We start from the raw sequence: 18,186 nt of genomic DNA, 5'->3' as shown, positions 1-18,186 counted from the left end.
GTTTGATGATTGTCACTTCTTAACCCCACAGTCCACCTTAGATGGATTTAGGAAGGGCAGCAAAGGGAACTGATTGCATCTATAAATGTAGGACTCTGCTCTCCCAGTTCAGAGCTTTATGTAAATGTATTTGGAGTAGGAGAAGACATTTTTCATAGAATGGCAGAAACTAGCAGTTGAGGTGTAAATGATTCCAATTCTGTTCACATATGGGTCCAGTAGCCTGAATGAGCGTCTGCCTGGACTTTTCTGAATTTTAGATGCCATTTCAGGTCTCCAACACATGCTCCAAGAAAAATCAGTGAACAGGCATGAAACCTTCTGCTGTCCAGAACCCAACCAATCATTCTGGGATTGCAAGCCCTGCCAGACATGGCAGCTTTGGAGTCAGAAGCTTTCTCTTGTTTTAGATGCTTGGGTGTGAGCCTTAGGGCAAGTACACTGATGCAGCCGTAGCTCCACATTTCTTTTTTTTGTTTGTTTTTCTTCACTACAGAGACCCCAACAAACAAAACCACCTTGGCTTAATAACGGATTTTAATTAGCCCCTGGGATTAATTTGAATTCTTTATATGAACTTGAAATGTAATTGTCTGACTTCCATTCTGACCCCTAGCATCTCGTAAGACCCATCTCAGAAACATGTAACATATGTAGATGTGCTTAGGGAATATGCCCCTTTGGGAAGGAATGTTCAAGAGCCAGAGGAACCAGAAGAAGGCTCTTAGGCCTGACTGCCAGGAGCCCCAAGTCATTGTCAAAGTCCAGATTCTAGCCGGTTCACAACAGTGCCCCCATCTGGCCAACAACAAATGAGATACTGTGCTACACGTAGATGTCTTATATGTACACATCCCAAAGCCAATGACCCACTCATTCCCATCAAAGAGAAGCTTTGTAGTAAATACTTGTATACAAGTTATTTATTTTCAAGAAATTATTTCCTCACATTTTTTTCTAATAAGTCTTAGAAACTTTCTTCTTCTTCATCCTTTCATCTGGTGAATAGCTTAGCCATTTACACACAAATATGATCATGTCAATCCACTGTTTATACCCTTCAGTGGATTCCTATTGCCCTTAGGATGAAATCCCAAATCTCTGAAATGACCCACAATGTTCTCAGGTCCCAGCCCCTGCCTACCTCTCTTGCTACTCCCCTATCAACTAGATCTCAAGCCTTAAGTGAACTACTGTAAGTCCCCCCATGGGCCACGTGCTCTCATGTTGCTGTGCCTTTGCACATGCTCTTCTCTATACTCAGATGCCATGATATCCTTTCTTCATCGTGTCACTCCTGCAAAACACAGCTCAGGCACCACCTCTTCCAGGAAGCCTTCCTTCAGATGCCTTCTGTCTGTGCTCCCATATCTCCCCTGTGTGTTCCTTTGTTACAGTATTTGGAAGACTAGGGGGTAGTCATCTCATTACCCTCTGTCTCCCTTATCATTTGGTAAGCGCCTTAAGGGAAGATGTGTGTCTCTTCTTCAGCGTCAGTCACTGTGCCTGACACATAGTAGGCACTCCATAGATGATTAAAATACTTGGCAGGGTGAGACTATTTCTAGACCCTCCCCATATATAGCTTCGCAGGACAGCTCTTTGTTCCTCATTTCTATGCAGTCAGTCTCTCCTTACTATTTTAAGTTATATAATGAGAAGATATAGATAACCCTTAAGCAACACTGGTATCCTCTGACAGCATGTTCTAAGCGCAGAGAAATTCCAAAGACACAATGGAAAGCACCCGTTGTGCCCACAACAAGCAACCCTTATCCAAAGAGGAGAGCTCTGTTAACTTAAGATGTTTCTGTTGTGTTTTATCTTGGTCTACATATTTCACTTTTCTCTTTTTTTTTTCTATCAAAGGTATGAACTTCTTCACACCTTAAACTTCGATTCTGTCCGCCGTCGTATGAGTGTAGTTGTGAAGACTCAATCAGGTATGCATTTTTAAAACTTGACTTTTTCTTTTTCCATTTGTAGATTTGTATGTTGATCAACTACTTCAAGAGAGAAAAGCATTTCACGTAGTAGTGTATGATTACCGAAAGTCGTGCAAAGCTTTTGTATATGCCTTAATGTATTTATATAAGCACATGTTCAGTTTGTCAAATTGTCAGTGGCAGAACCCCCGGTATGACAATATATGCATTTTCTTGGAAAGTGAACTCTACCCCTCAGTCTTGGATGTCCAAAGAGGAACTGAAAGGGTGACTTTTTCACAGTTCAGGGTACTAACCAATCACCACCAATGTCTACCTGCAGCAGCCCACTACAACTGGATGGTATGAGACTACTAGCAGTAGAATCTATGAGTGTAAAGAGTTGCTGGTTATCCCTCTCTGACCTTCCTAATTCCCCACTGCTTTACACTTCCTGGAAGCAGGTAAACTAGAGATGACTAAGGGCCTGACTGCTGGGAAAGGGCATGTGATTTTACTCTAGCACCCTGGGCTGTTTGTTTAACACAGTAAAGAAGCTTGCCCTTTGCAGGGGAAACAGTACCATCATTTCAGGGTTCCCCCATGTTCTTGGGAGGAGCCATGGTGACTGGGATGCCTTCTGCTCAGATTCAGCAAGACCCATGGGTAGCATTCCTGCTTCGTTTGTGGGCTCTCATATTCCTCTGTGTGTGTATGTGTGTGTGTGTGTGTGTCTGTCTGTCTGTCTGTCTGTCTGTCTCCAGGTGGTTTTCCAAAATATCCTTGATTTATTTCCTGGTAATTTACTTTTTAGTATTAAATCTGTTGAAAATGTCTTAATATGAGAAGGGGAAGATTTAGACAGACCCTTCAGGGAATATATCCTACCTTATTCATACTTTGTGGTGTGACTGCAAAGTCACGATGCTGATTTCATTATATGTGAATGTGGAATTTGTTTTATGACTTTTAAACACACTATGGCTATGTGAGAGAAATTTTTTTAAAAACACTTAACATTTGGAATACTTGCTGTTCTTACCTGTACACATGCACGTCCATGTTCTAGTGCAGATGGTAAGATGTCTGAGGAAGTGGTCTATCAAGGGCCTTGACCTCAGAGCTACCCTTTTTTAACTTTTTGAACTTAGCACTTTGCCTTATAAGGTCAGAGTGTCCTTCTTAATGGTACTGTCTACTTTCCTGGGTGCATGGACTGGTATAAAGCTGTAGTTGTACTAGCATTCTACAGAGCTACTCTCCAGTTTCTGGTGAAAACCTTCAAGCTACTGTTTTAAAAGCTAATGTGTATAGTCTTTCAAAATGATTTTATCTTGTTTGAGCTTGAGTTTGATCCTTGACATCTGTAGATGCCACATGTGAACTTTAGACCATGGTTGACAACATCTTCAAAGAGAATTCAGATGCAGCTCCTTGACACAAGCACCATCTTCTGTGATTCACTTGATGGAAGTTTCTTTTAACAGAGGTGCATGTTGTGAACTCTGAGATATTAGTTATGTCCATATTGGTCCCAAGAGGTGGTGAACGTTGTCCTGACAGAGTAAAGGTCAAGATGTCTGCTTCCATTTGGATGAACATTCCAAGGCAGGCTCAGGATACACAGCTGCTAGGTGGGAGAGGCCACCTTAATAGTTATGTATTATTAAAATCCCTATTCTAAGTAAGTCAAGTACTCTGATTCTTTATTTTAGGAGACATACTTCTCTTTTGTAAAGGAGCCGACTCAGCAGTTTTCCCCAGGGTGCAAAATCATGAAATTGAGTTAACTAAAGTCCATGTGGAACGTAATGCAATGGTGAGCCTACACTCCCTCCCCCCAGTAGATAGAGAAATGCTAGAGATGACTACGTCTATGGATTGCTATTTAAAGGACTGTTTAAATGAATTTTAGCTTATTTTTATGGCCTATTTTTATATTTGGGGATTTTGTAATATTATTTTCCTTATTTTAATATAAAAAATCCTGGAGTAAGTTTCTGTTCAGAATTTGCACCCTTTGAAGACTTTTCAAGAATCTTTGCTTTATGTTCTGCTTTTTGTTTGTTTTTTTAACCCCAAGAGCTATTAATTTGTTTTTCCGAACCTAATTGAATGTTAACCCAATGCAATCTGTTCTTTCTCTTTTTTTCCCCTTTTTTAATTAAAAAGGAAATTAGTCAGAATTTCTCTTTTGTGTGGTAAAGCAAGAGTATTTAAAGAGTGTGTTTTGTTTGTTTTTATTCATTATTTGGATAACTAGAGATCTCCTACCTTGCTTCTAGGATGGGTATCGGACACTTTGTGTAGCCTTCAAAGAAATTGCTCCAGATGATTATGAAAGAATTAACAGACAGCTCATAGAGGCAAAAATGGCCTTACAAGACAGAGAAGAAAAAATGGAAAAGGTTTTTGATGAGATTGAGACAAACATGAATTTAATTGGAGCCACTGCAGTGGAAGACAAGTAATTAGAAAATGATATTCTTGTTATTTTAATGACCAGTCATTTAGGGTGGTATCTGTCCAGATAGGTAATTCATTCTCAAGTTTTGAAATCTTTGATTCAGCTTTGTCTGTACATCAGATTTTGAACTGTTTGTGGGAATAATTTTTAAGTTAAATATTTGTGACTTAGAAGAATGAATCTGTCATCTCTAAGGTCTTTTGAGTACTTACTAAGCCATCCCTTCATTTATGCAGGTATTTATGAAGTAGTCTTACTCTGCATAGGAAGCTTTGTGCTAGAGACACCATTTGAGTTGGTGCTTGGTAGAATGGGTACAATTTTGAAAGACAGATGAGCAGAAGGGAAATTCAAGGTTGAGCAAACAACATGAGAGCTCATTGTAACCTGGTTTAACAGACTAGAGCATATTTTTGCATACTTTAAAATAATTTGCTCTAACCATACAGGCTGAGCTCTGCCGGGCATGATTATAGGGCTCCAGAATTGATCTGCTTGAAAAAATAAGTTTTAGATTCTATTTTAGGAGTTTTCTAGAAGCTATGAATGCAAATTGTGAGGCTTAACCCAAACATGAAGTTATAAACATATATTCATTGGAAGGTATTAAAGTTCTAATATAATTCATTTAGTCTAATTTCATTGTTATTCTCTGACCAAAAGGAATGCAAAGTATCACTCTTCTTCTACCCTTGCCTTTCAGAATAATGCTTAAAATCTCCTTCAGAATGGTTGGCTTTCCTAAACTTCCAGCTCCTCAGGGATGGGGATTTGCTAACTTCCTTCAGTATCTCATTAGACTGTGTCTGGCCCTTTCTGTTTTGAACCATGTTAAGTATTTGTATAGTGAGAAAACATAAACTTTCCAAACCTCATTGTTTGAAATGCACTTTAATAAGTAAAACTATGCCAGAAAGAGTATGCTCAGAAATGGTAGAGGATATATAAGAAAAACAACTGTTAAAATATGTCAGGACTCCAGAATTGCTATGAATTATAAGGATATTCTCTTTTTTTTTTTTTTAGGGGAAAAAAACCCTATCATTTAATTCACCTTTTTCTGAATTTTCCCCCTATTTTTCTTTTTTTTAATTAGTTTCTGCTTTATAACAAAGTGAATCAGTCATACATATACATCTGTTCCCACATCCCTTCCCTCATGCATCTCCCTCCCTCCCACCCTCCCCATCCCACCCCTCCAGGCAGTCACAAAGCACCGAGCTGATCTCCCTGTGCTCTGCGGCTGCTTCCCACTATCTATCTACCAAGGATATTCTCTTTAACAAGCCTTCTTTTAGAATCTGTGTCAGGAATTTTCAAAGATAAAAAGGTTTCCTTTGTGTTTCCAGGCTGCAAGATCAAGCCGCTGAGACCATTGAAGCCCTGCACGCAGCAGGTCTGAAAGTCTGGGTGCTTACTGGGGACAAGATGGAGACAGCCAAATCTACCTGCTATGCTTGCCGCCTTTTCCAGACCAGCACCGAGCTCTTGGAACTGACCACCAAAACCATCCAAGAAAGCGAACGGAAAGAAGATCGATTACATGAGTTGTTGATTGAATATCGTAAAAAGTTGCTGCATGAATTTCCTAAAAGTACTAGAAGCCTTAAAAAGTAAGAAAGTACATCAATTTGTTATATTTAGACATTGGTACAGATGTAAATCACAGCTGCTTATGCACAAGGCTCCGTTTCCTGTAATTTATCAGTCTTTGTTTGCAGGTGCTTTATCCTTGTAAGTTAGAACCTTTCCTGAGGACTTGGCTAATGGCCCATTTGAGATTATTTGGCACTTTCCACCTCTTCTTTCATTTAAAAGAAAACCCTGCCCTTCTCAAGCTTTAGAAAAGTGGTTCATTTTCTAAATACTTAGGGTCTGGGTACTTATCACTGATACTCTGTCCTGGTCCACGTTAAGAAAAAATATTCCTTTTCATGGTCTCTTAAATTGAATGTAATAAAATCAGTCTCTAAAACAGTTTCCATGCGGGTCGAGGTCCTGGAGCCATTTTCTGTGTGAATTTTCATGCCCCAGTGCTCCAAAGGAGACCAAATACTTGATAGCATGGCCACTTGACTGCTTTCAACAAGCTGCTTAGGAAGCACCTGTAGACTCTAAGGTTCTCAAGGAAAGCCACTGATCCACAATAATTCAATACCCAGAGTTACATTTTCCTACACTTGACATTGACCAAGGCCTAGCTTTGTCTAAACCAATTACTGGAATTTACCTTGGCCGTAAGCAAATCAATTTCCTCTTCTAGAATGCCACAGGATGTGTCTGCAGTAAATCCAAAGACCCGTAGATAATATTATTTCACAATTCTTAAGTGCCCTCTTTGTTCCAGGAACAACATTAAGCACTTTAAATTATTCTCATTTAATCTTCACAGCAACCTAGTAACACAGTCTCATTTTCTTCATGTTAGAAATAGGGAAACTAAGGCTCAGAGAGATGAAGTGACTTATTCGAGATAACACAGTTAATAAGGTGTAGAACAAGTCTACCCAATTCCAGAGCCCATGCTTTTAACAACTATGCTCTATCTGTGTCCTCATCACTAGTGTTTAAACTGACTTTAAAAATGAATAGCCCACATTCATGAGGCTATGGCCAATTTTAAAACAGCTGTTGTTCTTCTGTTACTTGGACATCAGTGAGAGTAAACAGGTTTTTATTAATTGCCTATGATAAATGTTTCCTTCCTTTAACCAAATGGTACTTATAAAGGCAGTCCAGATTACATGTGTTTTACTTGCATTTATCTTAGTCTGCTCAGGCTACCATAACGAAATACAAGAGACCAGGTGGCTTAAACAGTAGGAACTTATTTCTCACATTTCTGGAGACCAGAAGTCTGGGATCAGGGTGCCAACATGGCCGAGTTCTGGTGAGGTCCCCCATCCTGGCTTGCAGAAAGCTGCCCTCTTGCTGTGTCCTTACTTGGCAGAGAGAGAGGAAGCTCTGGTGTCTCTTCCTCTTTTTATAAGGACATTAATCCCATCATCCCATCATAAGGGCCCCACTCTCATGACTTCATCTAAACTTATCTCCCAGAGCCCCCATTTCCAAATATCATCACACTGAGGGTTAGGGCTTCAACATGGGACTTCAGGGGGGACACAGTTCAGTCCATAGCACCATTCAGGAGCCCTTGGGCACTTTTGTAAAAGCCAGGGCTTATGGAAAACTGAACTCACCATCTCAACATTCCCTCTTCCTGACTCAACATTCCCTCTTCCTGACTCATCTTTCCCCAAGTTACACAAGCATCAGACACAGAATCCCTTTTGCCAGCTTCTGCTCCTTTGTCCCTTCCACTTCAAATCAGCCACCAAGCCTTACCCATGTCCCCACTCTCTCCACTGGTGCTCCACATCAGATTCCTAGTAACTCGTGCCTCAAAGCACGTAAGCTCCCCTGCCAGATGAGTGGTCCTTAGGTATAAAGTACTGCCCATGTCACAGCCCTGCTCAGAAACCTTTAGTGGATCTCTGTTACCCACAGAATCAGGTCGTACCAAAGGCCCCAGGTGACCTTTTCAGCTTATTTTCCTAGTGCACCACACATGCATTCCCTCTTTTCTTCACCTCTTTCTGTCCTGTCTTTTAAGTTCCATTTCAGATATCATACCTCACAAAGAAACCATTGTTCTTTCCTGGTGTGTATTTATTGTCCCAATCACTGGATATTAACCTTTTTTAAAAAATTTTTACTTTATATTGGAGTATAGTTGATTAACAACGTTGTGTTAGTTTCAGGTGTACGACAAAGTGATTCAGTTATACATATACATGTATCCATTCTTTTCAGATATTAACCATTTAATATCATGTTTGGTTGGGTATATTCTCTCATGTGTGCCTCTGTTACCCCAAGGAGATTTTCTATTCTCCAAAGAAAGATTAGTTAATAATTCTTTCCATTCTTCTACATGGCCTAGTTAGAGACCAAATATTGCTTGATTGATGATTGAGCCACTGTTTTCTGCTGATTGTCAGCTCTGTGAATAGGGGAGCAAAGGAGAATGCATGATTGATATCTTTTTTTTTCGCATATATAAACTTTTTTTTAATTAATTTATTTTTATTTATTTATTATTATTTTTGGCTGTGTTGGATCTTCACTGCTGTGCACGGCTTTCTCTAGTTTCAGTGAGTGTGGGCTTCTCATTGCGGTGGCTTCTCTCGTTGTGGAGCACAGGCTCTAGAGCACACGGGCTTCAGTAGATGTGGCGTGTGGGCTCTAGAGTGCAGGCTCAGTAGTTGTGGCTCACGGGCTTAGTTGCTCCCCCGCATGTGGGATCTTCCCAGACCAGGGCTCGAACCCGTGTCCCCTGCATTGGCAGGCGGATTCTTAACCACTGCACCACCAGGGAAGCCCGATATCTTTTTAATTGGTGAATAAAACATGCTCATAATATCATGAAGCAGAATATGAAAGGAAGGAAGGAAGAGGCATATTGGGCTCTCACTACTCATAGTCCATAGAACAGCAGCTCCATTATCACCAGAAGCTTGTTAGAAATGCAAAATCTCATGTCCCACCCAAAAACTACTGAATCAGAATGTGTACTTTAACAAGATTCCCAGGAATTTTAACAAGATTCCTTTAAACATTAAGCTTTGAGGAGCATAAAATTAGACAAATGAATCTATTGTATAATGATGAGATCCTGCTATGTTTAATACGTCTACTGCAGCGGTTCTCAAATGGCACCCAAGATTTCCTGAGCAGAAATTGATTAATCAGTGTTTTTTTGGTTAATTGCAAAAGAAAATTAAAATGTTAATTGGTAGAATTTTTTCAGTTGTGAGTTTTCCCTCATATGTTTTTCTTAAATACTTGGCACCTGTTATATATTTATATATATATATATATATATATTTATTTATTTATATTTTATTTTTGACTATGTTGGGTCTTTGTTGCTGCACGCAGGCTTTCTCTAGTTGTGGTGAGCGGGGCTACTCTTGGTTGCATTGTGCGGGCTTCTCATCGCGGTGGCTTCTCTTGTTGTGGAACAGGGCTCTAGGCGTGTGGGCTCAGTAGTTGTGGTGCACGGGCTTAGTTGCTCCACGGCATGTGGGATCTTCCCAGACCAGGGCTTGAACCCATGTCCCCTGCATTGGCAGGCGGATTCCTAACCACTGCGCCACCAGGGAAGTCCAGCACCTGTTATATTTGTCTTTCCTGGCAACTAATACTACTTCATCCTGGCTATACATGAGAATTACCTATGGAGCCTTTTAAAACATGCCTATATGTAACCAAGCCCTGCCAAGATACCCTGATTTAATTTGTCTGTGGATAAACCTAAGACATGGGCTTTTTTTCAAGCTGCCCAGGTGACTCTCATGGGAAGGCTATGGTTGAAAACCACTAGTCTAGTATAAAATGATACTTATTTAAGGAACATATATCATTATTGTATGCTATTCTTTAATGAACACTATGTCTTTTTAGTAGTCCATCATATTTGAGAAGCCAGGTCTATTGATAGGTTTTGTCACTCGGGCAAAGATATTAAGAATATCTTCTGTGATTTGTATACCCCAAAGCCATTTTGTCTTTTCCCTGCATTGTTAAGTAGTTTTCAGATTGACTGATGATTTGTCTTCATATCAGAGTTTGATGGAACTGTAATTTCCAAAATTCACCTTGAGTTTCTTATATGGAGACTGGCTGCTAGAAGTCCATTATTTTTATATTTACAACTTAGTGCCATTGATATGGGCAGCTTGAGTCTCAAAGATGTGATAGAAAGTGTCTGTTGTGCCATTAACAGAGTCGGTTGCTTCTTTAGAATTTACACGTCCAGGAACCAGATTGATGATAACCCTCCTCTGAGTGGTTTTTTAAAGTTCCTAAATAGCAATGTATAGTAGATTCAAATATACCATTGTTTTTCTTTTTCAGAGCATGGACAGAACATCAGGAATATGGATTAATCATTGATGGCTCCACGTTGTCTCTCATATTAAATTCTAGTCAAGACTCTGGTTCTAACAATTACAAAAGCATTTTCCTACAAATCTGTATGAAGTGCACTGCAGTGCTCTGCTGTCGGATGGCACCGTTACAGAAAGCCCAGGTAACTGGATGTTAGTTAATGTTCCATTCTGGGTACTTCTGTACACATATGTGCAAATGTTCACTTTTAATTTTCTTCAAAGAGCCCTGAGTACCTTATTATATTTTCCCTGGATTCTTCCTCTATGTGGTCCAACTCAGAAGTCTTCCCACCGATTTGAATTAAACCTGTGCTTCACCTTTTTGTCTCCTCAAGCTGGCTGTCTAATTCCTCACCTTGCAAACTTCTCTAATGAGTGCTTGGTGCCTGCTGCCTTCATCCCCCGGCTCCTGGCTCCACTATTCCATTAGCCCCACGCATTCTATCTTCTCACCTTACTCTGCTGCATCTCCTGGAGGAGAGCAGTGACCTCCTTGCTGAACCCGTTGTGTTGTCTTTCGTTTTTCCCTCATATCTCGGCTGCAGTTGACACTGCCAATTATGTCCTCCTTTAAACTCTCCTCCCTTGGTTTCTGTGATGCTCCACGGTCCTTTTTTTTCCCTTCTTGGCAACCTAGTGTCTTTTTATTTTGTTTCATCCTGTGTCTTCTCCCTAACTGTCAGTTTTTTTGGGGGGCTATGTCTTCCCTCTGCTCTTCACTTACATCCTATCTCTCTGGATAAGCACATACATTTCTATGACTTCCATTGATGATATATCTCGTCCTGACTTTTCCTCTTTGTTAAGTCTCATATTTCTAGCTGCCTGCTAGACAGCTCTATATGGATTCCCCATTGTAACATTAAATTCTAGTATCCAAGACAGATATTATAATTTTCTCCTTCAGGCCAGTTTGTTTTATCCCTTGTCTTTATTATTCCTGTTACCAGTGACATTTTTCTTTGCCTCCCTAAGTCTCCAAACTGCCTTTGATCCTCTTCTTCTCACTCACTCCATATATAGTCACCATGTCCTACTGATCCTACCTTTTGTCATAGCTCTCATTGTGGTGCCACCTTGTTAAACTTTTTATCTCCATCTTAGTGCAAGCAAGCCCTTAGGACTTTACACACAGGCTATTTGATTTAATCTTCTCATTAGTCTCCTTGCTTTCGCCCTTCCCCATTCCATCTCTTTCCCCATACTCCCAAATTAATCTTGTTAAAACAGTACTTCTCCCATCATATATTCTCGCTCAGAACCTTTCAGTAGTTTCCTAGTCCCTTAGGATGAAGGGCAGATGACTCAATATGGTACTCAGGGCCACCCCTGTCGACCCTTTCAATGTGTCTGTACATATTTTGTGTCCACCATCACTCTCACATCCAGCGAGAATCATCCACTCCTGTTGGTTTTTCCCCCTTTGTGTCCCTTCCACGTGCCATGCTCACACCAACTTCTAAAGCTTCCCTCATATAATTTCCTCATCTGGAATTCCCTCTGAATTCCTCTTGGCCTAACAAAACTTTTACTCCTAATAAAACCCAATGCAGGGGTAACCTTCACCTTGCTTCCTTGTACTCACTGAGTCTCAGGAACCTTAGAATCTCAGGTACACACCTTCTCACTTCTGCAGACACTGTATTCTTTTCTATGTGTTGGTCTTGCTTCTTCCCGTCCCTCAGGTGCTTGCTCTAGACCTAGCGGATGGCGCTGTGTCTTTGCCTTCTCCTTCACACACCCTGCCCCCTACCTCGCACATGCATGCACGCATGCACGAGCACACAGCTCATCCTAATTTAGGGCATTGTCTACCTTCTTCTCACTTTCAATTTCCACCACAATCAGGTGCTCTTCTTTTCTTCAACCTTAAGAGCCTTGGTTACCCCAGCTGGGGAAGCAGATCCTATCAGAACAGTATCCATAGAAATCTGTCCCTTTAGTCAAAGGCAATACCTCTTTCCCTTTCTTTTCCTCCTGTATTCATTGTCTGCTGCTCAAATTGCTCACCTGGGTTCTGACTTCTCCACTGCCCAGGACAGTATCTGAACTCCTAACACTGTGCTGCTTCTCCCACCCAGACTATGGAGCCCCCTGTGGTTCAGTCCTTAGTCTGTTTTATTTCCCTCACCATCATCACCTCTTCCAGGATATCACCTACTCATCTGTCATGGCCACATAGGTGATTTTCTTTTTTTAATATTTATTTGATTGATTGATTGATTGATTGATTTTTTGGGGGGCTGCATTGGGTCTTAGTTGCCGCACACGGGATCTTTGTTGAGGCATGCAGGACCTTTCCTTGTGGCGTGTGGGTTTTCTCTCTCTCGTTGAGGTGTGCGAGCTCAGTAATTGTGGCGTGTGGGCTTAATTGCCCCGCGGCATATAGGATCTTAGTTCCCTGACTAGGGATCGAACCCGCATCCCCTGCATTGGAAGGCGGATTCTTTACCACTGGACCACCAGGGCAGTCCCCACATAGGTGATTTTCAAGTCAGTTCTCCAATCCCAATCTTTGGAGTTCTACTTTACTTCTCCAGTTGCTTACTGAGCACATGTTCTTGGGTGTGTCATTGTCACCTCAATTCAGCCTTCTCTAGAGCCCAAATTGTCATTTTCCTTGCCTTTTTTTTTGGCTGCGTTGGGTCTCCATTGCTGCACACAGGCTTCTCATTGCGGTGGCTCCTCTTGTTGCGGAGCATGGGCTCTAGGTCTGCGGGCTCAGTAGTTGTGGCTTGCGGGCTCCGGAGCACAGGCTCAGTAGCTGTGGAGCACAGGCTTAGTTGCTCCACAGCATGTGGGGTCTTCCCAGACCAGGGCTCGAACCCGTGTACCCTGCATTGGCAGGCGGATTCTTGACCACTGTGCCACCAGGGAAGTCCCTTTACATCTATTACTGAGCTCACTACACTTCTAGGCCTTTAGATTCAAAACCTTGACGTCCCCCATGCTTTACCCTTCCGTGTGGTCTCAGTCACCAAATTCTGTCCATTTTCTAGTACACTGTCTTTTCCATGTCTTTCTTTCCATTACCTTCCAGGTACAGGACTTAAACAGCTCATTGAACTCCATGTGGACTAACTTCTCTCTTTGCCTGCAGTCTGGCCTTTTCTTCCCATTTCTCCTGCACCCTGTTGCCACTTTCATAATATCGCTCCCTGTTGATGTGGCCCCATATATACCTATCCATGTCACCTGTACAAAAACTCATTGGTCTGGTCAAACCAGATCTGTTTTCTAAGCATATACTGTACTTAACTGGCTGTGTGCCTTAGAACATGCTGTGCTCTTCCCTTTCCGTGGGATACTGCTCCAACCCCCTTTTCCCCATCCATGCACATCTTACCAGTCTTTTATGGTTTAGATCAAACCACCCTTTGTTCTATAAAATCATTTCTGATCATTCTGGTATGTAGTGTCCTCTCCCTTCTCTGACATCACGGGCCTTCTTATGTGGACAACTTAGATGACAGTGTTATATATTCCCTTGCATAGGTATTGTGTATTGTTATCTTGTATTGTTAATCTGATTATCTGATATTATTGTATCCATTCCCCATTATATGCTTCTTGAGGTGTGAGACCAAGCAGTATATCCTTTCTGGATATTTGCACTTTGCTTTTGAACATTGTATTGCATGTAGTTATAGTTGATCAATAAATAGTTTTTGGTAAATTGATTTCTTTTTTTGTGAAGCTAGAGATTGAAGAGAAGTTCTTAATCCAGGTGACCTGGGACTCAGTAAAAAAAAAACTCCCATGTTTATCTACCTAGATCTTTCATGGTTTTATGGTCCATGACAATATATCCTTTTATCTTTCCACAAGAACAAGCTTTCATCCTTTTAAATCTATATTTTCATGCAGAAGCTGTCACCCTTGATAATTTTATTGCCTTCCCTAGACCTTTCCTGGCTGGATTTTTCTTCCTTGTGGTTTAAATCATTACTGCATACAGTATAACAAGTGCAATTAGTTTAACCAGTATTGTAGCCTATTAAACACAAGTTTACTTTTGTGGATGACTCACAGATTATTTCTGACACTCTTATAAAGTTTTTAAAAAGAACCAAGTTGAGGTGAAGGATTGGGAGAAAGCTGGCATTTCACAGTAACATCATTTTTGTGTCAAATGGATTAGACGTGGGGTTTTTTTGGTATGTTGTTTTATACAACTAAAACCTGACTGAATTTTGTTTAAAGAAAAGACTGCAGGGTGGTTTTGCCTCGTATAAATTATTTTTAATCAGTTATGTGAAAATGGATTTTATTTATGTTACCTGGTGAAAGCCATTGTGGGTACAAAATTTTTGCAAGGCATTATTTAACTACTGAATTACATAAGCTTTTTAAAAGCTGCTAGATTCCAAGGGGTTTTGAGGGTTGACACATAAAGCAGTCATTATCTAAAACATACGGTGGGAGGACAGCTGCTTACCCAATACTCTTCCCACAAGTAACTCTGCCAGGAGAACATTTCTTTTATTCAATACTTACCATGAACACAGCATTGAGCTGCACTGTGCCATCGACACATCTTTAAGAGACACTCAGGGAATAATGACAGGATTTATACACATATCTCAGGCATCTTTCTGCAAAGCTCATCACCTTTAAGGTGCCCCCTTTTGAAATGCAGCTACCTGTATGCGAGATCATATAATATCATATTGGGCACTGGGTGATTTAGTAAAGTTTAGTCGGCAGCTAGATGGAAATAAGGGTTGGCATACACCGAGGGGAGGTGGGAGTGTCAGCAGGGAGGAGAGAGGGAGCGGTAACCAAAAACATGGTCCTCTCACTGCCTACTTTTGTCCTGGTAGCCCCATGCATGTTTCCCCAAATCGGCTCTCTGATCTCCACTTTCTCTCATTCAGTACGTGATCTGAAAGGACACAGGAAGCAATGACAAAAGAGGGAAGCGTGCTGACCTCTAATGTAGGTATGAGGCATGGTTTTTGACAGTTCATACATTCGCAAAACCAGAAACAAGTGGGCGCCAGTATTACATTTTGAAAAGCTGTGTTCTTCTGCCCCTGAGAATTCAAGACTGGTTGTACTTATATGCACAAGCTACCTTTCTGTTTGAAGGCCTTCATTTACAAGTGTGAATGAGGCAAATACCCACAATGTAGTACAATCTCACATTCTGCTTTGACCTTTTCTATACCTCTTTTGTATTTAATGTTTAGATTGTGAGAATGGTGAAGAATTTAAAAGGCAGCCCAATAACACTGTCGATAGGTGATGGTGCCAATGATGTTAGTATGATCTTGGAATCCCATGTGGGCATAGGTAAGAAACATCTAATGAGATGGCAGCTGTAAGGTATCAGTATTGCTTTTAGGTAGAGTGGTCTTATTATTCTAGAGATTGTTTTGGTTGCTCATCTTGAATCCAAATTTGGGAATGATCATTGTTAATCAAAAGAAGGTCCTCATCGGATCATGGAATATGTCCATGCTAGAGTCCTACCCATGGTGGGAATGTAGCAATACAGAGTTGGAGGATATTATTATATTAGCCAAGTAAAGTGAATTTCCCAAACCTACTAGCCATGCAGTTGATCATTTAGCTCTCACTTTGGCAGCATGCATGAAATTTTATTGATTTTTCGCCCCTGGCCAGATCGCCTGCTTATGTTGCTGCACTATATCTTTTGAGATCCTTAACTGTTTGGGACTAAGAAACGATAATTGGCTGGCTGATTTTCCACATGGCAATATCTTTGCATGGCGGTTTGGGCTGTAGTTGTGAATTTACATGTCGGCATGCAACAACAGCTTCTCTAAAACCTGCACCCTTTCCTCCCCTGTCAGGCTGCTGGGAGGCAATCCTAACACCCCAGCAAGTGGTTTTTTGGTGGGTGAGAAATAATGGAAATAGTATCTTGGGGATTATTGTACCACAGTTTGGATTCCCAAATTCTTTCCATTTGCAAGTAACCCTACTTAGTGTGGAACTGTAGTTCAACTCATTGGTTATTGACTGTGGAAATGGCCTAAAGCTGCTTGAGCTTATGGAACACTTGGGCTGCTACTCAGCCTTGCAGGACATTTGGTCTTGTCTAAAACGTCCATAACACATTTGGTCCATGCAAAAGGTCCTTGAAATTTGGTCCTGTCCAAAACCATTTGGCATGGACCAAATACGCTCGTGGACATTTTGGACAGGACCAGATTTCAAAGACCTTTTGGCATGGACCAACTGTCTTAAAGTCCAAATGTCTTGACATTTTGGACAGGACCAAATTTCAAGGATCTTTGGTGTGAACCAACTGTCTTACGAACATTTTGGACAGGACTAAGTGTTTGCCAACCACTACTCAGTATCATTCAGTATAAGGACTTAACCATCACATTATAACTCTTCAGGTTTGAGCTCTTAGACCATAATCCCCAGGTCTCTGAGTTGCTTTAATATGGCACCTAGTCTGGTGTCATGCATAATTAATCACTTACTAAGTACCTTTAAAATAATTTTCAGATTTAACTTTTTCCTCAGGATAATTTTTGCCTTATAATGATTAAAATAATGATTCTATTAATTATTTTATGTTTTGTTATAAATAGGTAATTGTCAATTAAACATAATTTTACTTTTTATTGGTAAGTCTCACTGTCACTGTTGAAAGCACTTTTTGCTTAAGAAAACAAATCTAAACTATTCAACTGAACTATACATGTAAGCAAGTAAAAAATACGAAAGTAACAAGTCAGGTGGTTACTTATTCTATAAAAATACTCACCCTATAGAGATTTTTCTTTTTTTAGGTATCAAAGGCAAAGAAGGTCGCCAAGCAGCCAGGAATAGTGATTATTCTGTCCCAAAGTTTAAACATTTAAAGAAACTGCTGTTGGCTCACGGACACCTATATTATGTAAGAATAGCACACCTTGTACAGTATTTCTTCTATAAGGTATGTGATGAAATACTTGTGATTTAACTTATGACTATTTAACCCAACATTGGCTCAGCTTGGTTGTAGGTTTTTTTTTCCTTCTTTTTTCATGTTTCTTTTACTGTCTTAGTACTGAAATTTGTGGTCAGCAAAACAGAGGCAGTCTATTTAACGAATCAGAAACCAGAAATTCCTTTTAATGCAAGAGATTTGAGATGAAAATGTTTAAGTCAACTTTCTTAAAGTATAGTTTAAATACAGTACAATGTACCCATTAAATGTTTACAGTTCAATTTTGACAAATGTATGCATCCATGTGGCTACCACCGAAACCAGATATAGACCATTTCTATCACCCCAGAAAGTTTACTTGTGCTCCTTTCCAGTCTTCTCCACCCCTGCACCAAACAACTAATCTGATTTACATTACTCTGTGATATATAGTAACATATATGGCATATAGCATATAAATTTAGATATAATTTATGCAACATACGCATTAGGTTTGCCTGTTTTAGACGTGTACCAGAACTTGATCTCCTGTCCTATGTTTTATTGTATACAGTTTTTTAAAGTTTTTTTCACTTTTTGTTTTGAGATAATTTCATGCTTTTTAAAAGTTTCAAAATTAGTGAAACCTCATATACTCTTTGCCCAGCTTTGCCAACTGTTAACACCTCAGATAACCCACAACATAGTTACCAAGATCAGTAAATTGATATTAATTGGCCCATTATTAACTAGTCTATATACTGTACTGGAATTTTGCTAATGGTCCCACAGGTTTTCTTTTTGTGGTCCATTTCAGGCTCATGGTTGCATTTAAGGATCATGATCTCCTTAGTCTTCTTTAACCAAGGATAGTTCCTGTCTTTTTTGTCCTAATGATCTTAACATGTTTGAAGAATGCCGGCCAGTTAGTTTGTAGAATGTCCCTCA

General features: G+C 40.3%; 1 protein-coding gene across 4 annotated transcripts in view; it reads left to right on the top strand.

Moving 5' to 3' along the window:
* ATP11C (ATPase phospholipid transporting 11C (ATP11C blood group)) overlaps positions 1 to 18,186 on the top strand; it is a 167,652-nt gene that overhangs the window by 109,406 nt on the left and 40,060 nt on the right. For all 4 annotated transcript variants that reach the window (XM_082610483.1, XM_082610481.1, XM_082610480.1 and 1 more), the window contains 7 exons: positions 1,870 to 1,943; positions 3,641 to 3,744; positions 4,211 to 4,392; positions 5,742 to 6,005; positions 10,312 to 10,486; positions 15,539 to 15,641; positions 17,120 to 17,265. In XM_082610483.1, coding sequence (XP_082466609.1) covers positions 1,870 to 1,943; positions 3,641 to 3,744; positions 4,211 to 4,392; positions 5,742 to 6,005; positions 10,312 to 10,486; positions 15,539 to 15,641; positions 17,120 to 17,265 — 1,048 coding nt within the window. The remainder of the gene's footprint in view (positions 1 to 1,869; positions 1,944 to 3,640; positions 3,745 to 4,210; positions 4,393 to 5,741; positions 6,006 to 10,311; positions 10,487 to 15,538; positions 15,642 to 17,119; positions 17,266 to 18,186) is intronic.

The sequence above is a fragment of the Mesoplodon mirus genome (genome assembly GCF_964341445.2).
Source record: "Mesoplodon mirus genome assembly, chromosome: X".
Classification (NCBI taxonomy): Eukaryota; Metazoa; Chordata; class Mammalia; order Artiodactyla; family Ziphiidae; genus Mesoplodon; species Mesoplodon mirus.
The sequence above is the reverse complement of the archived record's forward strand: the minus strand, read 5'-3'. Positions and strand labels throughout refer to the sequence as shown.